General features: G+C 42.7%; 1 protein-coding gene across 1 annotated transcript in view; it reads right to left on the bottom strand.

Annotated features, from left to right (window-relative positions):
- PGR (progesterone receptor) overlaps positions 1 to 24,610 on the bottom strand; it is a 112,810-nt gene that overhangs the window by 31,424 nt on the left and 56,776 nt on the right. Inside the window, exons 4-5 of the mRNA XM_090030225.1 lie at positions 16,097 to 16,399; positions 2,240 to 2,384 (exon numbers count right to left, since the gene is read on the bottom strand). Coding sequence (XP_089886351.1) covers positions 2,240 to 2,384; positions 16,097 to 16,399 — 448 coding nt within the window. The remainder of the gene's footprint in view (positions 1 to 2,239; positions 2,385 to 16,096; positions 16,400 to 24,610) is intronic.

The following is a 24,610-nucleotide window of genomic DNA, read 5'->3' as shown; positions in this document are numbered from 1 at the left end:
CCCACGTGCCTCTCAAGTAAGAAAGGGAGAGTGAATCGGCTGTAAATTCAGCTCTGCCCCTGTTCTATGCAACTGCAATGCTAGAAAAACATTTTTTCTTCATTCCCTCTTCCAATAAAAAGGTGGGTATTACATTCCAGAGTGTATGAATGTGAGAAAATACAGTACATATTTTTGCATGCACCAGTTTACAAAAATTCAGTGAAGGTACCCTGCCGATACCTGCATTAAAATGAACAATATTGTTAGTCTATTAATTTAATTTTTCAATAGCACAAGCTAATTTTACAAAGCATCACCTTATTTAAAAAACATTAGATTACTAAATATGAAGTAAATTATGGCTCTGATGCCATCAGTGAGGCTTGCTATTGACTTAAAAGCAGATAGGATTTCACCCCAAATAATTCCATCCTAGCTAAATGCACTCTTAACAACATAGTCTTTTCTATGATAAACAACTCAATATATTAAATACTTTAATTTTAATTTAAATGAAAAACTCCTTCAGGTGTGTTCAAAATCTGAAACACTGCACTCACCTTTAAATTAGTTAAATGTATAATTTTAGATATTTTGCTATGTTAGGATATTGATTCCTTTCATCTCTATTTTAAATTATATTTTTAATCTTTCATATTTGAAATAAGAATGCATGTATTAAAGCATCACGTACGGATGACCATGTTTTATAAGCATTAGTATGATGATGGTTTTGGCTGTATTTTTTGGTATTAGCAGATATACACAGAATAAATTCCAGTAGTGATTGTTAAAAAGCAATTTTAGAATTAATCTAGAAACTAACAGCTCCTGGCTCGTTTCCTAGTCTAAGGCTGGTGCTGCTCTGTGCATCCATTAGAGTAGCATTAGGACTAGTAACTCTAGTTGAACAAAGTGGAAGTGACAGTTTGGTTGCAAAATGCCACTTAGACACTGATGCAGATGAAGACCATGGCTAACTTTTAATGTAGTAAAAAGCAATGTACTATATCCATTCTTCAAATCTTGTGTTTGCGATTCCCAGTGGCTAATCCATGGGGTTGAAACTATAGCCCTACTGAGAGTTCTGACCCGAAATTCAATGGGGCCAAGATTTTAGCTGGGGATCCTGATGCATGAGCCCAGTGATTCTGTGGAGTCCTATTAATTTCAAGGGGACTCCACATGGGCACAAGGGGCAGCAGAGTAAGATCCGCGTCCTTGGGCCTGATCCACATGAAGTCATAGAATTGCAGTGCTAAGTATTGTGACACTTTGTAGAATTCATAGCCCTAGCATAGCAATATCAGATTCCTCTTTACTGCATGAGGAATTAGGTACCTAACCCCTGTCATTGTAAGCCGCATAAGAAAACTAACATAAAATGCTTCAATAGATGGTTGTGCCTTAACCCAATCCTTCCCCACTCCCAGCCATCAACTGAAGCTAGGCACCAGAGTCTTTTATCATAAGTCAGCAGCAACATTCTTTTTATTTTAATTTCTGGGTTCCATGCTTTGACATGGGCTAGAAGCCTAACTGGTTAGAACCGTCATGACATAAGAAATTTAGAACATGCCCAGGAGAAGATCTTTAGGCTCCTACTGAACTTTATTGGCCAAAGTTTATGAATCTGTATACTTTAGGTACCTTTAACATTTTGTGTGTGAGTGATAGAGAGGGAGAGGGAGGGAGAGAGAGAGAGAGAGATTCTTTGGGCTGGGAGCAGAGAGAACTTGCAAATATTTTTCTCACAAAAAATGAAATTTTCAAAACCAAATATGACCTCACCGAAACTATTTCTAATGAGCAAATTATTAATCCCTCTCTTCCCCACCCAACAAACAATTACAAAACCCTCCTCTCACTCTTGTGCCCTGATAATTGCATTTAGACTAATTTAGGGGGAATTATGTTTTGGTGGGGAGGGGTGGTGGGGTGGTTTAACAACAGATTTATTTTTTAAACTTTTTCCCTTGTCTAAAGAAAACACCACCAAAATTTCTTTACATCTGGGTCTACAGAAGATAGCCAGATTAATGGAATATTTAAGATCCTTTTACAATCCTGAGGTGATTGATCTTTGATAGGATCAGATTCTTATCTAAATTTGAACACAACATAACAGCACATAATGCAACAACACCATAAAAATGTTGAGTGAAATTCTCTCACCACTAAGATAACTTTCTTATTGACTTCTGTAGGGTGAGTATTTCATCTTTATATTAGTAAATAGCAGAAAGTGCCAACTTACTCATTTAGGATCAAATCAGGTGCAAAATATAACATCTGACCACTGACATGCTTATATGATCTCCATCCCAATGCAAACACCATTAGACTCATCCAAGAGTACTGGATGAGGGTTATCTGATCATCAATGTGCAAATTCCGGAATCCTGAAAATCAAATGAAATGTTAAAAGAATGTTCCAGAAAATATTTCACAAAGTACAATTTGTATTTGTATTTTTTGTGTGTGCTAGATATTGAATAAGGCTAACTATGTATTAGTTTAAAGAAACTGAAATATGTAATATACTAGCACTTATCTATCTTGGTTCTTTTCATTGCTTGTCCATGAATTAAATAGTACTAATAAGTACTAACAGTAAATAAAATCTGGTTAAACTCTCATCGAAAATCAGACTACAACAAAACTTGGCTTTAATATTTGAAGTCCTCTTAGCTAAATCAATTAGGCTTTAAAATTTTCTTTAAGACCCATCATGATAAAATCCATTATACAGCAAATATCCATACAGTTAACATTATAATTTTTTTCAGGTGATTGTCCATTCAAATGTCAGATAACTATATAGAATAATAACAGTTTATCTAAGTTTTTATGGACAAGTCACTAGGACTTAGACTACAAAGGATGCAGTGTTGAAATGTTGAGCATTGTAGTGCCTAATTGTTATGTACCCACACATTGTCACAGAATCTCCAGCTATGAGTTAGGTGCCTGGGTTCCCTATAGGGCATGTGGAAGTATCCACAGTAAGCACCAGGCTGCGAAGTTACACAAAAGTTGCACATAAACCAGTTAAAGTGATCAGAAACTGGTTTAAACCTGTAACAGAAAAGAAGTTCAGTGCACAAGATGGCTGAAACTGGTTTAAGATAAACTTAGTTGAATGTAGTATCAGACTTAATTGATTTGGGTCATACCAGTTAATGGAATTTTTGTCCCAGACCCTTTACTGGTTTAAGTTAAATCAGAGTCCCCCAGCATCCCAGCATACTTTTCAGCCCTGGGCTTAGCTGGGCTATCTGTTCCAGAAAGCAGAGCGGGCCCTATCATTCTCCTCCTTAGCAGGAGCTCTGGCTGGCTGAGAAGGAGGTGGAGACTAGAGGTACAGCAGCATCTGCCTGGCTTCCCTTTGCCCCACCCCTCACCTCAAGCTTGCTGCTCAATTAGGGATTCCCTCCTCTCCCACAGCAGGAACCCTAGCAGCATGGACCCCAGCCAGCATTTGGCTACACAACTCCATGCTAGCTGAGAGGTGGCTATGTGCATGTCTCCAATTTCACTGGACTAAAGGCTGACAAAACAGTGTCCCCTTAGGAGTTTTTTGGAGCTAATCAACAGGTCAGTTGGTAGCATTCCTCTGTTCTTCCTTATAAATGCTTTGGAATTGTTTATGAAGAGCTTGAACTAATGAGAGAAAGGCTTTTGTTTTCTTGATGGGCTGACAAGCTTTATGTTCTGCTGGCTGCTGGCTTGCTTCAAAGGCTGCAATCTGTCAGTGTTCAAGAGGGGACAGGGAGAGGTGTGAGAAATGACCTGGTTTGCAATGCATGCGACCTGAGTTCCATCAATTTGCTGCAGACAGTATGAAGAAGCAGGAAGAAGGAGACTGAAAAGCTCAGTATCATAAACAGGTGCATGCACTCCACATAAGCAGTCCTCCCTCCCAACACCCCCTCACTTTGCCTCCAAGTGCTAACCATGGGCCAGGGTCTGGCAACACTCCAACCCATTGAGCAGCAAGTAAGAAAAAGCCTGGCTGCTTCCCTCTCCCCCTTCAGGCACACCCCAGCTGGGGACTGTTCAGGCCAAGGTGGAGGTTCAAACCCCTCCCTAATCATAGTGTCCTGCCAGGGCCTGGCCACACCCTCCCTCAGCTCAGGAATGTGTAAGTGAAAGGAGGGCTGCTCTAGTGCCCCTAGATTCTACCCTGAGCCACTGCAGGCACGTGCCTGCATTTTCTGAATCAAAAGTAAATGTCTATTTACTTGCAAATTGGTTCAGTCTCTGCAGGTTAGACTAACCTGCAAAGATTAAATCAATTTAGGCTCGGGCTTTTTGAATGTCTGTCCCTAGCCAGAGTGACCATAAGGTCTGGTTTAGCTGGGACAGTCCCAGATTTAAGAGGCTGATCCCAGCTGACTGAGAACACTTATAGTGGGTGTCCCAGAAATGCAGGGATGCAGGGCAGGGAGTCAGAGTGCTGTGACCAGTGAGGATGCATAGCAGGTGCATGCCCTGAGAGTGCCGGTGCACTGTCTTTCAGGCCGTGCTCCCTGTTTAGCTGGCAGGCAGGGGGGAAGGCAGGAATGCCAATACCCCCCTGCAAGCACCGGGGAGTGGGGCCAACAACCATGAATGCGATCGGCCACAGGGGACCCCCTGCCCCCTCGGTCACTGCAATTTGGCCGCAGGGGGACACCCTCCCGATCAGTGGAATTGGCCACCAGGGGCCCCCCTCAGTCACTGACTGGTGTCAGGGGGAGCATGTGCCTCCATTAACTCAAAAGGCACCAGTTGCCCATGGGTGCTGCCTAGCATGCAAGCAACAGGCAGGCATGGCTGCCTGCCCAGAAGGCAGCCCGGCTCCCTGACAGCTTGTGAGAGTGGGGGGTGGGTGTTGTGTCCTGAATATCAGGGATGAAAGTCCTGGTTGCCCCAAACCTCCTTATGGTCATTCTGCTTAGAGCTGCTAGTTAGGATAATTTCCTATGAGGTGGAAGGTATGAGTTTAAATTCCCTTTGGTAGAGAAAAAAATTACAGCTAGGTCTCCCACATCTTGAGTAAGTGATTTAACTGCTGAGTTACTAGAAAGAAAGAGATGCATCACCTCAGGCTGTTTTATTTGTAGGCTGATCTGTTAGGCTTCTTCTGAGAATAACTATTGGATCAAGCACTTCAGATGAGCCAAGTACAGGAATAGTTTGTAAATCTTGATAGGGCATACAGATTACATTAAGCATCAGTACACTTCACATAATTAAGACTGAGCAGTTTCTGGGCAAACTCTAAAGCAGAAGTTGAATCAATTAGTGTATTTTAATGTTTAATATTAGACACACACAGACATTAGGTATCTCAAGGGTTAAGTGGTAGGCGCCTAAAAGATTTTAAAGTTTACAATTTTGCATTTAGGCACTTATGGTGCAAGTTAGATGAGACCTATGCATATAAAATATTTGGCTTGTAATCCTTTGAACTATCACTAGCTACTTGGCTTGGGTAGCTAACCTTCCCCAAATTTTTATTCTCTTTCTTGGGTTTACCCCTGAAAGGACCAAATAGAACAAAAAAAATTAAAGACTATGACTAGGTACTTACTTTAGGAATCAATAATGGTATTTTAATTGCTTTTAACAAATATATGAGAGTTAACAATATTCATCAACATAGCCAATTTTAACCTCTTCAATATTTACATAAAAGAAGCAATTATAATAAACATCCAATTGCAAATATCCTTGTCCCATCAAATAAATGGAAGGCATTTGCTCCTTTTGACCTCAGCCTTCAACAATTTAAAATCAATACTTTCTCCTTGACATATGACATTATTTACTAAGATGAAGCTATCTGAGATAGGAGATTGGGTATTTTAAGTATTAATAATTAATCGCTAATTTAACTATCAATATTGACAGCCCTTCAGATTTAAATCTACATTATTTTGGTCAGATAATCAAACCTAAAGTCATTTTCTTTTTAAAATATATTTATAATGATTTTAAGAATAGTTTCTGTTATTTTAAAATGCAAAATGAGGCAAGATTCCTTTTCAGAAACATTAATAATTAATTTTAATTCTTGTAGTAGTTTTTGTTTCAATCTGTTGCAATGACTGGATTGTAATTTAATCTCAGAACAACTTTCTTATGGCACTTTCAGAGAGCCTTTACTAGTCTTCTAGTAGGTAAAATCTTTCTTTCTGTCTAGATTCTTATACATTGTGGTTTGAGAGCACCAAAGAGAATGATATCTGTTTTGTTTGCACAAAAAAATCAAAGTTATGCCATTGCTAATGAATACATTTGGCTTCCTAAGTAATGCCCAGCCCTAAAGTGTCTTCAGTAATACTGTTTATAAACCTCCCTGCCTTCAAGGTATATTAAACCAGTTTGATCCTGGAGTATGTGAATGCCTAGTTAAAGTTTCTAAACCAAAATTCAGCAACAACTGAATAAATGGTTAAATATACTGATCAGAACTAGGAGCATGATAAATATATAAATGGCTGATGATACATTAATATCTGAGGCAAAATGGCAGAGTGTATGGGTGGATCTAGGATTCTGAAAAACAAGGGTGCAGATGGTGTGGCGCATCCTCACATATAACACCACACACATTTTTCTCCAGTTGGAAAGAAACTGAAAGTTTTACTAATATGGTAGATGTTTACTGCTATGTTTTTTAGTTTAAGATCAAAGCAAAAACCAGTACAACTACTGAAATGTGCACTATTTTGCTACATTATATATTGCTGTATTTACTGGATTAGAAGACACAGTTCCATCCCATACTGTCCTGTCCCATCCCCCCACCATTTACCAAGTGTCTTATAACTGAGCACAAGATATTGGGGAGGCAGGCAGCTGCTGCAGCTTCAGTCCCAACTCAGGGTTGGGGCTGGAGTTGGACCCATGACTAACACCTGCTCCCACACTGTCTCTGCATGCCCTGCCAATCCTCCCCTGCAGCCCTCAGTCTCTCCCCTTCCCCCAACATTGCTTCTCCTTCTCTTTCCCCATCTGCTGAACTCCTTACCTTTGTTCCTGGTCAGCAGGCTCCATCCCTGCTGCAGCTGGGGCACAGAACATGGTTCCAGCTCAGCCCCATAACAGCAGTACCCACAGTAGTTGCTATGGGACTGGGTTGTAACCATGCTCCAATGCTGCAGGCTGCAGCAGGGACGGATATTCCCATTGTGCAGCAAAGGTAAGTGTAAGTGTAAGGTAAGTAAGGGTAGGGGCGGTGGGATTGATGGGTAGGTAGCTGAGGAGAGACTTTGGGAGTGAAGATGGGAGAAAGGGGAACAGGGCAACCTGAGGCTGGGGTGAGCAGGCAAAATGGGGGGAAGTGGAGCGTACAGACAGAAGTAGGCAAGCTGCCTGCCACTCTCTCTGACTGCCCCAATGCTTTCACCATTACTGCCCCCCTGCCTGCCCTACCACATGCCCTCCCTATTGCCCCCTTCACTGTCTGTTTCTCACCATATGTCCCACTACTACCCCCCTCATCACCTCTCTCTCCACCACCTGCAGTAGTTGGGGAGGGAATTTAAGATGATGCCCCAATATTTACATTCCATGGTAAATTATAATAAATATACATTTTCTGTCCTTTGTGTAGACTCTAATTAGTGGGGGGCATATTTCAATAAGGATCATATTGTACTTAAGGAAACGTAAGTTTAAAAAAAAAACACAGCACACTAGGCAAAAAATAGTCAAAATAGTCAACATTTGTTGTGCCATTACTCCTGTAGTCATTATAGTTAAATGTACCTTCCTTATTCAGATTTATAAAACAAAACTAGGGCTTCTTGAGCATCTTTACAGTACCTCCAGTACTTCATTGTCAGTCACTTTAATACCCAGGTTACTATTAGAACTAAAACCAGTCTGCAGGGCTGTGCAATAAAAAAGACATTACCAGGAAAGGCTAACAGACAGAAAAATTACAGAAGAAAAGAATCTTTAATAGTGGAGCATCAGGACCACTTAAAAAGGAGAGAAGGCTGTTAACACCTGTGGAGTACAGAGATTAACAGAAATCAGGGAGATGGTAATGAGCCATGAAGTCAGTTTGCTCCAACAGCCTGCATAGAATAGTAATGCAGCTGCCCTCCCAGGCAGTTGGTTTTAAAGTTTGCGTGGAACAGGAATGAAAGGGGGAAAGCAACTGTACTGCTGCACCCACAAGCTCGCAAATCTATTCCTGGCAGAGGGGTTAAGGTGTCTTGCTATGGCTCCAGAAATGTGAGTCTGACCCCTGCTCCAGAATTGTGCCTAAAACTCCTACTACTGGATTCAGCGGAAGTCCAGGATGGCTAGTTCTGGTGCTAGTCACATCATTCTCTTTTGTGCTCTTAGCTATAGAAAATGTTGTAAATTAACTAGACAAGCCCTATGGTTCAAAAGGCTATAGCAGACCTTTGACCTTGACACACATTCTGTATACACAGTGGGCATGTCTACATGTGCAAATGCTCTGGGTGGATTAACTCTAGAGATCCTAAGCAGAAGTATACATATGTGGGGATGCAGGAGCAGATTTTGCTGCTCATGGTAGTAGTCTGCTCCCTACCTCCTGCTGGCCCTGCACCAAACCCCTGCAACAGCCAGAGGGAGCTCTAGCCCCTCTCTGGGTTCCAGCTGGAAGGTATCACCAGGCCATGAGACAGCTGTCTGTTGGTGAGGGCTGGGAGATTTTTTCCTGCTGCTGGGGTGGGCTCTGCCACCAGAGCCCAAGTAGGGACAATGTCCCCCTGCCCTGGCAGCAGGGAGCTCCCAGCCCCAGTTCCATGATTGGTGACTGTGGGCTGGGAGCTCTCTGCTGCTGGGGCAGGGAGACATTGAACCCCCCCAGGACTCAGGTGGTGGAGCCCATCCTGACCGCAGACAGCTCCCAAGGGCAGAGAAAAATATCTCACCCGTGGCTGACTGGGAGTACATTTGTTCCTGGTCTGCCATCTACACATGCTATACTGTGCAATAATTACTCCTGAGTAAATTTACTACTTGTATTTACAGCTATCAAATTTACTCACAATTAGAGCAAATTACTATACAATAAGTGTCTGCACACATGGAAAATGACGCTTACTGGGTGCACCTACATGAAATGCTACGCTGCCGTAGCAACGACCTACTGCACATAGCTCATTGCTATGGTGACATAACATTACCGGGCATGAACCAGGATGGCGATGCTACTGCACAGCAGCTTGTTTGTTGTTACTGAGCAGTAGCAGCTAAAAACATCCATACCATGACAGGACTGCACAGTAAGGCCACTTAAGGAAGTACTAAACAACTGTACAGTAACAACTGCACAGTCTTCCTCACATGTAGACATGCCCACTGCGCACCAAGTTGTTCTAATTTTAGAGTAAACATCTTGTGTAGACATGCCCAGTGAGCATCAAATTAGATGCTCATAGTGAGATTCATACATTTGGAGTAGAGGTTTAAAAGGAAAAATAGAAGGAGGATACAAATTAACAACCTCTTCCTCATCTTCACACCCTCCTGCACTTTAACGTATACTGCATTTCTGCTAATGGTTCTGACACCAGAACCGAAGTTCCAAACAGAATACATCAAATATAAGTCACATTTTCTCTGCATATTTTGTAAATGCCAAATCTATTCAAGTTACACTGATTACAGATTACTATACAGAAACATCTACAATGCCTATCACCACAGAATCTCAGAATTTACACTAAGCTTAACTTACACTAGGAGTTATGTTGCCAGTGAAACTGGCCTACAATCTTTAGCTACATAACAATTATCAGCTCCCCTAAAGCAGTGCTGATGGACAAAAGTGGTTCACAGTGTGAATTCTGCATCACTTAATTGTAATAAAAGGCATAGTGATCTTTGAAATGCTAAAGAGAACTATGGGAAGTATATGTCAGTATTACAGTTGCTTACTGCCCCACGTACCAATTATGCTCTTTTAGCAGCTTCACATTTTGAGCTCCTCTATAAGGAATTTATGTTAAAAAGGAATCAGTTACCATACTGGTAACTTATACCGGTGGCAGTTTATCTTAATATTACAGTTTAGCAATAACAACGCCTCCTTCCCCCCTTCCCCACCTTCCAATATTAACAATATGGACAATATAACAAAACCCATAAATGCTTCCTTATTAAGGTAAGCCACTGTACTATATATATTTTTGTATACTTTCAATTACAATGCTTTATTCATGCTTTTCTCATGCAAATTTGGTAATTTTATATTCTGTCATTTAGAGCTAGGTTTTTAACCATGTCAATTTGGTAAGTAGGTAACATCTAGTAATTATAGGAATAAAAACCGTATATTTTCAATGTAGTTTTTATTTTAGTACATTAGCACACCTTGGGCTTGTGTTCTTTCCTTGTTTGATTCCATTCATAGAATCATCTAGAACCAAAGAATCATAGAAAAGAAGGGTTGGAAGGGACCTCAGAAGATCATCTAGTCCAACCCCCTGCTCAAAGCAAGACCATCCCCAACTACATCATTCCAGCCAAGACTTTTTCAAGCCGGTCCTTAAAAACCTCCATGGATGGACATTCCACTACCTCTCTAAGTAACCTGTTTCAGTGCTTCACCATCCTCCTAGGGAGAAAGTTTTTTCCTAATACCCAACCTAAACTTCAAATTACTGCAACTTGAGACCATTGCTCCTTGTGCTGTCATCTGCCACCACTGAGAAAAGCCCAGTTCCATCCTCTTTGCAACCACTTTCCAGGTAGTTGAAGGCTGCTATCAAATCACACCTGAGACTAAATAAACCCAGTCTTCTGCAGACTAAATAAGTCCAGTTCCCTCAGCCTTTCCTTGGAAGTTATGTGCCCCACGGCCCCCTAACCATTTTCATTGTCCTCATCTGGACTCTCTCCAATTTGTCCAGGTCCTTTGTGTGATGGGGGGCCCAAAACTGGACATAGTACTCCAGGTGTGGCCTGACCAGTGCAGAATAGAGGGAAATAATAACTTCCCTCAGTCTGTTGGCAATGCTCCTACTAATGCAGCCCAGTATGCTGTTACTCTTCTTGCCAACATGGGCACACTGTTGACTCATATTTAGCTTATTGTCCACTGTAACCCCCAGGACCTATGCTGCTTAGCCAGTTGGTCTAAGCTTGTAGCAGTACATGGGATTCTTCAGTCCTAAGTGCAGGACTCTGCATTTGTCCTTGCTGAACTTCATGAGATTGCTTTTGGCCCAATCCTCCAATTTGTCTAGGTCACTCTGAATCCTAGCCCTACCCGCCAGCATGTCTACTACACCCCCCAGCTTGGTGTCATCCACAAACTTGCTGAGGGTACACTCCATTCCATCTTCCAGATTGTTAATGAGCATATTGAACAACACCAGCACCCAGCTCAATATCAGCTGCTCACTAGACATTGAGTCATTGATCACTAACTGTTGAGCCCAACAATCCTGCCAGCTTTCTATCACCTTATAGTCCACTCATCCAACCCATACTTCCTTAACTTGCTGTGATATTATGTAAGGATGATAACAGTTTATGGATTTTTTTTTAATTACTGAATTGTATTTGGGGGAAAAAATGCTTTTCCTAAAATTTACAATGAAAATGCTAGGCAGGCTTACATGTAGACTTGACTTACCTGAACAAGATAGTACACATTCTAGGTTCCAACCATTTTTGAATCCTTACAAAAAATTATGAGATAAGAACCACTATGACAGCTCTGACAGGTTCTTCTATCTTAGTCCCCCTGTGTTCCACTAACAGTGCTACTCTTCCTTCATCACCTGCTCTTCCCAAACAGAAAACAACTTCTTTTATCATTCTAATGTATAAGTTAAAATAGATATTAAGTGCAATTATATAAACATTTTTCTTGACATCTGTTCTTTATTAAACTCACAGTAAGCACATCCCTAATTTGCTTATAATCATTAAGGTTGCAAATCTATAACAACTAAGAAAATTGCTGGTTTAAAGTATTTTTCATACACATGTTATTTAAGGCTGAAAAATTATTCTCTATGGGGCTCATCCAAAGTCCTCTGGAGCCAACAGAAAACTTGGGAATTCAAGGAAATGTCTTGAACCAAGGCTTAAATGACGTGTGTTTATAAGACCAGCAGAGTTGCTTATACTTTAGATGTTTTTAAAATGGTATATTTTGGGGTGTGTAGGAAAAACTGGGTGAGGGGGACATTCGATTTGAAGTTGGTTATAATCATGGGTGGATCCAGGATTTTGAGCAGGTGGATGTGACTGGTGCTGCAGGAGTGTCTGTACTCCCCACCCTTCCCTCTTCCCCCCCATGGGCATACCACAATGCAGCAGTAGCTGCTAGAGATTTTTTGTGAGGCCTCAAAGCAGGTACAATTCCCCTGTCCCGAACTCTGTTTTGGGCACCACCTCCATTCTCAATCCCCACCCCTTCTCTCCTGCAGGAGTTTCCCATGGGTGTAGGAAGGGAGGGTCCTGCCCACTGGTGCTACTGCTGTGGGTTGACCCAGGGACAAGGAAGCCCCAGGGCTGCTCCTGTCTAACACCAAATGGGGCCTGAAGTGAGCCGCTCCACAAGGTGCCAGGCTCACCCACAACAGCAATGGTAGCAGACAGGTTTCTCCTTCTAGCTCCTGGCCTTGCTCCCAGACCCTCATTGGCCAAGTACAGGCAATTGAAGGGTGGACCATTTTCTGCCACTGTCATCTCCATCCTAGACTGGCATCCTGCATAGTCATTTTCCATAGCTGGAGCCCCCTGGTTGGTGGTAGAAACCTGACAGAGGGGACTAGAAGCAGGGACCCACCCGCTGCCAACAAGCCCAGGACCCCATGCAGCTGCTCCTAACAGCCTTCAGCTGTATTGGGGTGGGAGCAGTCCTGGGGCATTCCCCACCCATGGTCTGCTAGGGACAGCAGCAGTGGTGGGCAGTTCTCCACTTTCTCACCTTCTATTTGGCCTCCCAGATATCCCTAGCCAGCCTGGGGCACCTTGGACTCTGCAGAGGATCCAGGTGTCTATGGCTGTCAGAAACTAGATCCATTGACAGGTGATCCATACTGTTAATGTGAGGGTGGTGGATAACTGCACCACTGAATCCCCTGTGTACCCACCCCTGCTTATAATTCAATAGTTCAATCATACATTAAAATAATTCTTTTAAAAACTGGCATTTTTGTGTACATGGAACCAGTTCCACAGACAGAAACTCACTTTTGTTTTACCACAATAAATATTTAAATCCCAGATATGCAACTGATGAAAAGTATATAAAAGATTTCAGGTGATCTACATATTTGTTTAAAATAAAGAAAGGGAAGAATGGTGAAAAATCAGTGAGTCAACTAATCTATTTATCATCTATCTTGGAACTTGCCCTCACCAACAGGGAAGAACTAGTTGAGAATGTGGTTAACTTGGGAGGAAATGATCACAATACATGAGAATTCCAGCTCCTGAGACAGGGAAAGCATGAGGTCAGCAAAATTAAGATGCTAGATTTCAAAAAGGTGGATTTCATCTGACTCAAGGGGCTAATAGGCATGATGTCATTGGAGGACAGAAAATAAAGATGTCCAGGAAATAAAGATGTCCAGGAAGGCTGGAAGCTTCTAAGGGGCACAGTATTGGAAGCCCAACAAGAAATTGTCCTGACACAACAAAAGCACAAGAAGAATGGCAAGAGACCAATGTAGCTGCACAAGGAGTTTCTAAAATGCTTCAAATGCAAAATGCCTCAAAAAAATTAATCTGTAGTCAGATGCCTAATAAAAATTCAGCAAGGCTTTAGACAAGGTCCCACATGACTTTCTTATAAACAAATTGGAGAAATGTGAGTTAAATAAAATTGCTAGAAGCTGGATAGATATCTGGCTCAATAGCTATGAACAAAGGGTAATTATTAACAGGTCCACATCAGGATGGATGGAAGTTTTGAGTGGAGTGCACCAGGGGTCTGTCCTGGGCCCAATGCTTAACATGTTTGTTAATGATTTGGATGCTGGTATAGAAAGCTTCTTGAGCAAGTTTACAGATGACACAAAACTGGAAAGGACTGTGAACATTTTAAAGAATGCAGAGTGATTTAGAAGGAGCTCAACAGATAGAAAAGTTGGACTAGAGCTAACAGGATGAAGTTCAAGGTGGACAAATGCAAAGTGCTAAAGTTCAGGAGGATAATGAAAAACACAAATATAGAACAGGTGACACCTGTCTGGATGTGGAGAAGTTAGAGAGGGTCTAGAGGTGGGAATCAAAGATGATCAAGGGCGTAGAAGGCAAATTAGATGAGGAGAGGCTGAAGGAGCTAGGCATGTTCAGCTTGTGGAAAACTCACTTCAGAGGGGACATGATAACAGTCTTCAAATACTTGAAGGGCTGCCAAGAGAAGAGGGAAAGCACTGTTCTTCTCTTACTATAGAGTGAAGGATGCAGACGAGTGGCTGGAAGTTATAGCAAAATACATTTAGATTGGATATCCAGAAAAACTTCTATGCTGATAGAACAGTGAAGCAGTGGAATAGACTGCCTAGGGAAGTTGTGGACTCTCCATCACTGGGGGTGTTGGAGAAGAGTTTGGACAGCCACTGGTTGGGGATGATCTAGGCATAGATATGCTTATTTTCTGCCATGAGTATTTCCCATACTACTGGGCTTTGCTGGTTGCTCCTGCCTAGGCCCTGCACCTCTTCTTTTCTGCTATGTGTTTCAGGGTGTTTGTAAGCCTCCTCAGAAGCATTGGGTACTGGCTATAAGCTAAGACTGGGGACTTCAACTGGGGTGTGCCCATTCTCTGCTACGAGCAAAGTATGAGGTTCCTGGCTAGAGGGTCTTGTCCCTCCACATCACCATATTTGGAGTGCTGAAGTAGTTTTACCCCATGGTTAGACTGGTATGGACCGTGGGAGTCTTTGCTTTCCTATGTAGTGGGTGGTATGACCCGCTACCAAGACCTTTGGAGCATGTATTGACAACCTTTTATAGAAGCAGGACATGGGCTGCTGTGGTTCCACTGCCTTACCTGTGGCAGGTTACGGTGTTATGTCTATGTTGTGTCAATGCTGAAGGTAGTCTTATGCAGAGTTTAGATTATGGGTATACGGGATGATTTGGATAGGGATGAACCTGCCTCAGGCAGGAGGTTGGACTAGATGACCTCTAGAGGTCCCTTCCAGCCCTTCTTCACTATGACTTTAGAGCTCAAGTTCAGTCTGAAATTTACAAGCATGTTTATCTTCATGTTGACCTCTCAACCACAGCTGTGTAGATACCAAATCTCATCAACAGATATATTCAAGATTTAGAAGGAAATAAGATAAACAGGTGAAGAAGCTCCAAAGACTGCCATATGCATTCTGGAAGCATAGCATTCAATCTGTTTTAGACCTAGTAAATGAATTCTAAAACATTGTAGCGTGGCCATGCTAGCAACCTCAAAAAGATGGCACAAATTTCAAATGAAAATGTTATCCTTTTACAAGTTTATTCTTTAAATATCGTATATTTGATTCCTATATTTAAGAATTGTATTATTATACTGTAAGTCCTACATTTCTGTGGGCACATATACACATGCAATTAATGCACAGCAATAAATTGTGCATATAATGCCACAGTTTATTGCTCCTGGACAGCATGTTTGAATGTGCGTTTGGGGCCGCACCGTTGAGCCAGGTTGGAATGTTTCTGGCTGGCACGGGTTCTAGGGGAGTCAGCCTGCCACCCCGGGGCTGCTCCAACCCAGCTCAATGTGGTGCAAATGGGCTGGCTGGAGCACAAAGGTGTTCATAAAACTAGCCAGCAGGCAGCCCCAACACTGCAGCACCCTCATGCCCCAGCCAGCCCCATCAGCATCTACATATACACTGCTGTGAAGTAAAAATCTCCACTGCAGGATACTGCTTGTGTTTACAAGTACTAACCTATGGCAGAGTTAGTCAGTTTACTCAATCCTAACAGTGCTTCATGTGCAGACACTGAGGTGTTTACTGCAGAGCTAATTAGGCAACTGCAGTAAACGTCTTACGTAGATGTGCCTAGTCTTATTTTAGTCCACAGACAATATTTTTTTGACAATTACCCTATGATATATATTTGTTTCCCTAAGATTAAAAGTATATATAAAATATATTGTTACCTGGTAGTGATTTAGACCACTTGACTACAGAAAGGAGTTGCCTCTCACATAGCTGATTTAGACTGGTCAGTAAAGAACTTGGTGTTTCAGGTTTCGTGTTGTCATAACCTGCATAGACAACTTCCGGCTCAATGCCCTGTAGGACACTTATCAATGGGGGAACAAACTGTATATCATGATTGGGAGAAAAGGATAGCCTCTGGGCTAGAGCTTGGCTTTCTTCTGGAAGGCCTGAAGACTGCTGTAGTGCAACATCTAGTGTCCTCACAACTTTGACTTTGTTAAACTTTTTAAACTTTCGACCTGAAAAAAAAAAAAGAATAGAATATTTAAAAACCTAGCACAAAGCACATACACCTTCTAGTAGTGCTAGATTACACTTTTAATCTCTATGTGGAAATTGCAGCCCCGTCTCTTGGATTTTTCTTTTATTTTGTTTTCGTTTAAAACTAAGTTATGTAAGTTAAAAGATCTGTAGTAACCTTTTCAAGTTATTTTTTCCTTTGAGGGAGAAACAGAAAGAAACAAAACAGAATACATTAGGACATTTTATGGCACCCTTCCATTATGCTTGTCATCGTGGCCAAGGTTACTGCAACCTGCTAAAGTATTTCTGGTTCAGTTCCCACTATCCTATGTTTACTGCCAAGTCAACTGGCTCTGCAATTCAATTTCTGCTGAATGTAAGTTAATGATACTGATCCATTGCTTTCTTCTGCCCTCAGAAAATTTATTTCTTGATATAGATAGAAGCTTCTTGCTCCCCACTTCCACACACATAGATAGCAATTCTCTCTCTTGGCTAAATTCCATTATAGCCTAAATTGCCAGAATTCCCCCTGGGAAATCCAGAAACAGAATGAAAATGAAAAACTGTGGGTTAGGGGGAAATGTACAAGTGTTGAGGATACCAGAGGCAATATCCTCAAAAAACTTATTAGTAAATGACCTTTCCTCAAAAACTGCCTCTTTGCCTATCTGGTGGTATACAACTCCAAGTAATGTAAACTGAAGAACATTAACTAAAGAAACATTGTAGAACTGCCCTTAAAAAGTAAGTATAAGTATTACATCTAGATGTCAAGCCAGGAAAAATGTTAACATATGTACAGTACTTTAGATAGTAGCTCTTCAGATTTCTAGTGTGCAAACATTCTGGAGGCATACTGTATAGTTCACTTTAAGTAGAGCCAACCTAACCAACATATAGGCTAGGGACAGAAATTACGCATAAACCTGTATACATGATCAAAAACCAGTTTAAATATGTAACACAACAGAAGTTCAGTGCTGCTTTCAAAGTGGCCGAAACTAGTAAGATAAACCTGGATGGACGTCATATCAGACTTAACTGAGTTATGTTAAATTGGTTTATTGAACTTGTGTCCCAGATCCCCTCCAGATTCAAGTTAATTCACAGCATCCTGGAATGCTTTGCACCCCCTCTGCAAACTCTCCCCCACAGGCTAGGGGACTAGCCCTGCCCACACTGTCTGCTACAGCTAAGCAGGGAGGCATGCTCTAGCACCTCCTGACTTCAGACCTGGCGCACTGCAAATATGGAACTGCATTTCTAGAATCGGAAGTAAATGTCTGTTACTAGCTTACCAATTTAATCCATGCAGTTTAGAGTAACCTGTGAAGATTGAATCGATCCAGCCTTGTCCTTTTTGACTGTCTGTACTTAGTCATAAATACAACATATACAGACTAATTCATGTATAAGAATGCTGCATGGAAATGCATATACCATGTGCTGGTCGCTATTTTTGAACATATCACTGTTCTAACAACATCCAAACCCTTTGCCAATGAATGCATGCATGCATAAAACGCATCTTCCAATTTCTAATTAAAAAAAAAATAACAAGGTGATATTTGGGGCTGTAAGACCCCAGATATCACTTCAGGCATGGGGAAGGTTTTGCAAGTTCAACAAGCTGGGGGGAATAGTGGAACTAATGAGGTTGGGAATGCATGCCCCTTTCATAGCTTTGATTTCAATTCTGGTGGTGAACTTTCATTTGGTCCCACCAGGATCCAGGAGCTTCAGGAAACCAGCCCTAAACCAGCAACACACCTATAGGCTAGGGAACACCATTCTTGTCAAAACAGTGGCAGAAAGGGATCTTGGAGTCAACAATGACTCCAGGATGAACATGAGCCGCCAATGCGAGAAAGCAGTCAGTAAGGCTAACCACACCTTGTCATGCATCAACAGATGCATCACAAGCAGGTCGAGGGAGGTGATCCTTCCCCTCTATGTGGCATTGGTCAGGCTGCAGTTGGAGTACTGTGTTCAGTTCTGAGCACCTCACTTTAAGAGGGATGTGGCTAGCATTGAGAGGGTCCAGAGAAGGGCCACTCCCATGGTCAAGGGCAGCAGGTCAGGCCCTATGAAGAGAGGCTAAAGGGACCAGTGGAAATTGGATGATGTGGACATTGGAGTCAGAAGCGGACTGGCCAAGTTCGCCAATGATACCAAACTTTGGGGCAAAGCATCCACACCAGAAGACAGGCGGGTGATCCAGGCTGACCTAGACAGGCTCAGCAAATGGGCGGATGAGAACCTGATGGTGTTTAACACTGAAAAATACAAGGTTCTCCGCTTTGGGAAGAAAAACCTGCAGCATCCTTATAGGCTCGGCAGTGCTACGCTGCCTAGTACTATGGAAGAAAGAGACTTGGGGGTCATCATTGACCACAACATGAACATGAACCTGCAATGTGATGCTGCGGCTAGTAAAGCGACCAAAACGCTGGCTTGCATCCATAGATGCTTCTCAAGCAAATCCCGGGACATCATTCTCCCCTTGTACTCGGCCTTGGTGAGGCCACAGCTGGAGTACTGTGTCCAGGTTTGGGCTCCACAATACAAAAAGGATGTGGAGAAGCTTGAGAGAGTCCAGAGAAGAGCCATGTGCATGATCAGAGGTCAGGAAAATAGACCTTATGACGACAGGCTGAGAGCCATGGGGCTCTTTAGCCTGGAAAAGTGTAGGCTCAGGGGTGATCTGTTGGCCACCTATAAGTTTATCGGGGTGACCACCAGTACCTGGGGGAACATTTGTTCACCAGAGAGCCCCAAGGGATGACGAGGTTGAACAGTCATAAACCAGTACAAGACCATTTCAGGCTGTACACAAGTAAAAATTCTTTACTGTCCGAGCCCCCCGAGGTCTGGAACAGTCTGCCAGCGGAGGTGGTTCAAGCACCTACATTGAACACCTTCAGGAGTAAATTGGATGCTTATCTTGCTGGGATCCTATGACTCCAGCTGAATTCCTGCCCTTTGGGTGGGGGGCTGGACTCGATCTTCTGAGGTCCCTTCCAGTCCTAATGTCTATGAAATCTCTCTAGCCTCTTTGCCTTCTTTTTTATTCTATTTAATATTATCACAGGGCATGTTTTGTTTGGCAAACAATATATAGTTAAAATGCAAATTCAGTCATATAAAACTATTTGTGAATTCAAGGTGAATTGTAAAAAAGAAAGAAACAGTTATGGCTGGCATAAAGTTTGGGTTTCAGATTCACAAATGTACTGAAGGAGGTAGATGATAGCACCCCTCTGTATTCCATCTTCCCACTGGTTAGAGACCTGACCAAGGATGCAAGACTCATGGCTGCAATTCCAGAAAGCAATTAGAACCCACTACTCCCATCTCCAAAGACAGTTCTCTAACCACCAGCCTGTGCACAAGTCTGGGCTGGGGCTTGATCAATATATTCTGTTGACACTGGTCTACCCCATGCAAAATACTTAAAAAAAAATATTCCGGCAGATTCTTGCCTACTGGTTAGGAGGGTGCTTCAGAGATTGTGACAGAGTCAAGTTCAAATCCATCCTGTGCCTGATTCATGACAGGGATTTGAATCAAGGTCTCTTCCTTCCCAGAAAAAAGTGCTATACGATACTCTAGGAAGAGAGTCTTTCGATCGCTCTGCTCAAAATCTCGCCCCCTCCCCCCAAATATGCGAGACAAAGAACAAGAAAAAGAATGACCCTCTAGTTCAGTGGTTAGGGCAATTACATGGGAGATGAATTCTTTAAATTTCCAGTTGCTCTTCCAGTGAATGTTTAATTACATACACAAACTGAAATTGTTAACAGATATGTCTAGACCACATCCCACACATCTGCTCCTGCCTGCATGTTCCACAGCTGAAAATGCAGTTGTGAAGCTGTTCTTGGGACATCCCTTCGTGTCCACTCCTGAAACCTTGGTCTCTAGCATGCTGTTATGATAATGGCTGTTGGGGGACACCTGAGGAGTGGCTGTAGTGTAGCATTTCTAGGTTTGGAACATGATAGTGGAAGCATGTGGTGAAGTATGTTCAGAGATTCCCTCCCAGGAGAGAGAGTGTAGCTGTACTGAACAGGAGAGACAGGAACACTCTGCTCCCCCATGAATACCTTCTGGCTCACGGGGGTAGCCATGTTGGTCTAAGGACACAGGCAGACAACGTTCTTTAAGTAAATATGATATCTTTTATTAAACCAACCCAAATAGTTGGAAACATTCTTATTAGCAAGCTTTAGGTCAAAAACACCCTTTGTGATGCTTCCTCAGCCTGAGGAAGGGTGTTTGTAGCCAAACGCAGGCTAAGAAGAATTTTTCCAACCATCTGATTTGGTCTAATAAAAGATATCAGCTTCACCCAAAGAACCTTGTCTACCTCTGGCTCACAGAGCATTCCTTTGGGTGGTAGAGGCTGTGGGTTCAAATCCCTTCAGGCAGAGGAGGTAACTGAACAGGGGTCTCCCATATCCTGAGCTATGATCTTTGATAAAAGGGGAGCTCCTCCTTCAGCACTTTCATGAGTAAACCTCCAGATCCTCTGCCACAAAATGATACATTTTGTTTTCAGGACTAATGGGATGTTTGGAGTCAAATGAAACCACTAGTTTGGGGTTTTAAATTGAGTGAAAAAAGGGCTAAAAACCCCAAAATCACAAAATAAATTGGGTTGAAATCTAATTTTAATTCAGTTATTTATGCAGATGCATTTAACAGCTCAGTTCAAATTTACAGTCTTGACTTAGTGTCACACAGAGCATCTTAACCTAGACACTCATAGAATTGCTGTGTTTAGGTTCCACCAGACTATGTCTGCGTGCTATTAATCTTTCCTGTGGTCTAAATGGGCTACTTGGCTTAGCTCCTGGGTGCAGGTTATCTGCCTATTATGCTTTCTTGGAAGTGGAACATCAGAGTCCAGCAGCTGTCTTTCACCCATGTGGCCAGATACTACTCTGGACTAACCAGTGACTTAAACAAATAATTTCCTAGAGCTCCCAAAGTGTGTGTGCACTCTGGATTTAAAGGGCATAGTTCCAAGGACTTGTGACAGTTGAAGAAAACAGACGCAACAATTTTGCAGTTTCCAAAAAAATCACTCATACTTTACTTTATTTCTAGTACAAGAAATACAGCGATTTAGGCAACAACAATGCCTATGCACATTTGGTTTAGTTTTCTGACCACTCCTAGTTATCTTTTGAGCTTAAATCAGAGTTCTCCAAGGTGCCCAGAATTCCCCTTCCTAGTTTTCCTCTGAATAGTAGAGTCTAACTTTCTCTCTCAGGCAGACAATTTCCACCTCCTCCTCCTCCTGCTGGGCCTACAGGAACTCTCAGCTATAAAGGTAAGACTCTATGTTCTGTTCAAATGTTCTGTGTTTATATTTCTATCCTTCTAAGCCTTTCAGCGTCTGTGTTTTTAGGACCTAGGAAAAGATCCAGATTTACCGATTGTGAATCTGAATTACACATGAACAGCCAGTACTGCAAGAGATGATAGTGCAGTCCTACACCTCACTATTTTGTTGAGACCTAATCTGATAGCACAGTCATAGTCAAACTTTTTTGGTAGGTGTGCCACAAGTTAAGCCTTCCCACACTCTGGGGGCATCTACATATATACCTTACCTTGGAGTTGACTAATTCACTCCACAGTAAAGCATCACCGTCTATGAGTGTGATGCTATTAGGTTGGAGTAAACTAATTAACTCTGTCATAGGATAGTACTGTCCAACACAAGTACTATCCTATGTGGGAGTTTTAGCGCACTGCAGCACATGTGCAGATGATAACCACAGCTGGCTGGGGTATGAGGGTGCTACAGTACAGGGGCTGTTTGCCAGCTAGCCCCACACTGTAGCAGGCTTGTGCCCCAGCCAGCCCCTCCTCATCCCACTGAGCCAGGGCAGAGCAGTTCCAGGCTGGCAGGCTGACCCTCGGGGGCCCCCTGCCAGCTGGGGCTGTGCTGCCCCCACTCAATGCGGTGCCATCCTGGGCACATGTGAAAACGCTGTGCCCAGGAGCAATAAACTCCAGCATGAACTGTGCCACAGTTTATTCAGCCACACTAGTTGCATGTGTAGAGGCACCCCCCTGGGTATCACTTTGATCCTTTGATCTTATTATTAGCTCTGGAGCTGGCTGCAGCAGTTTCACAGCACGGACTCCTCAAGGGCTGCCCCTGGTGCTTTATTCCCTCTCCTCCATAAGCTTGTAGGCAAGAAATTGTGTTTCCCCTGGAAAAAAACAAAGGGGGAAGAGAAAGCCAGTCCACTCAACTCCTCCCCACGCACTGCTAGGCACAGGGCTACCCAGATTCTATACCTGAGCTGCACCTGCCATAGCAGACTCCTGGAAGGGGGTGGCCTTCTGGTGCTCCCTGCTGCAGTTGGTGGGTGGTGAGCTTGCTTCTCAGCTATAGGAGAAGCTGCTGCCAGAGTATGGAGTGAGTTGTGGCAATGCCAACATCCAGCCAGTGCAAAACATGGTAGGAAAGCAACAGAGAGCAGGTGCAGGAAGAAGAAACCTGCCTGCTACTGCTGCTGTTCTCTTCTAAGCCCAGCACACTGAAAAGCTGCAGCTCATGACTGGAGCAGGGTAGGAGTGGCCTAGGGCTCCATCATGCCCAGGTCAACAACAGACTGCAATGGCAGTGGGTAAATTCCCACTTCCTGTATTTTGCCCCTGTCTAACCACACTGGTACCCACCACTGGCCAAGGGGCTGTAGCTGCAGAGAAAGGCTGCATGGAGTGCAGTGGTTGGCTGAAGACAATGAAAGCATCAACAGAAAGGAGTGTGGCACTCACCTCCAGAAATCAGCATTGTGCTCTGGGCACAGTGGGAGCTTGCTGTACATCTACTGCCTGTACCTCTAATGCAAAAAACTATGCAGCAAATATGATATATTTGAGTAACACCAAGTCTCTGTGGAGTGGCCAAGCAAGTGAGCAGAGCACAACACATGTCATAAGCCTTGCTACCCTAGTTCCTGTAGGCCTCCCAGCAGGGGCAGCATGGGCCAGGCAAGCTGTAGTGCACCCAGCTGGCTCCAGGCTTCACCCAAGCCCAGTCCCTCTCCACTCCCAACCCTGCCTTCAGGCCTACGTTTGTTCCCCTTGTAACAAACTCAGCCACTCTGCAGAGAATTCCATGCTACCAGAGTCTGCTATTTTCACCACAGTCCAAGGCAGAAGCTGGCATAGCTGCTGCATTAAAAGTAACATTTCTACCAGCCCAGCCCTTGTATGCCACCAAGTAGCTGCATATGGCATTTGTGACACATGTGCCATAGGCTGTCCACTCCTGTGTTAGTATGTTACAAAAAGAGATAAATTAATATCATTTCAGGGACTTGAGCAGGGTGTAATAGGATTATCCTTAGTTGTCTAAATCCGTTAGGCCAGCAGTTCTCAAACTTTTGTTTTTGCAGACTACTTAAAAATTGCTGAGGATCTTGGCGGACCACTTAAACTTTCCTTTGTTCTACAAATCAGAGCGTACAACTCATATTTTAATATCAGTAGTCTTACCTTTCTAATGTGATGGATGTGCCCGGTTTTTTTTTGAGCAAAGTTCTGGGAAGTCAGGTGTAATGTCTGTCAGCTTTAGCCTTAGGTCATCTGCCTGCGGATCACCTGAATGGAACTTACGGACCAGTGGTGGTCCACGGAACATTTTGAGAACCTTTAGACAAGGCACATAGTAGGTGGAAGAGGATTTTGCTTCCAGCACTTAATGTCTGGAGGAATTTTTGTTTGAATGTTTGTTTAATTCTATTACAACCTTCCACTCACTGTGTAAAGGCTAGAGAAAATGGTTTTATTGAGGATGTGGCTATTTTCTCATGTTTATATGATCCTTCATTGTCCCTGTTTTGAAGAGACATGTGGCAGCTCTGTTAGAATTTCTTGGAGAATACATCAAGGCATTCAATGATACAGAAATTTTGTAAACTGAATTAGAATTCAGATCTGCCCATGAAAAGATTTCCCAAATACTATTGCATGCATGTTACATGTGGGTAATTTATTTATTTTAATGACTTACTCTGAACCTAAATTGAGAGTGGTAGATAGCCACATTAATCTTATGTCTAGCTGAAGATAAGGTATCTTAAAGACTAAGTGGTTCAGAGGCATAAACTTTCATTGGCAACAGCCTACTTCACATCTGATGAAGTAGGCTGCTTCCTAGGAAAGCTCTTGATTCT

The sequence above is a fragment of the Crocodylus siamensis genome, chromosome 1 (genome assembly GCF_052110815.1).
Source record: "Crocodylus siamensis isolate JL-2025a chromosome 1, ASM5211081v1, whole genome shotgun sequence".
Lineage (NCBI taxonomy): Eukaryota > Metazoa > Chordata > Crocodylia > Crocodylidae > Crocodylus > Crocodylus siamensis.
Note: the sequence above shows the minus strand (reverse complement) of the source record. Positions and strands in the feature narration are given on the sequence as shown.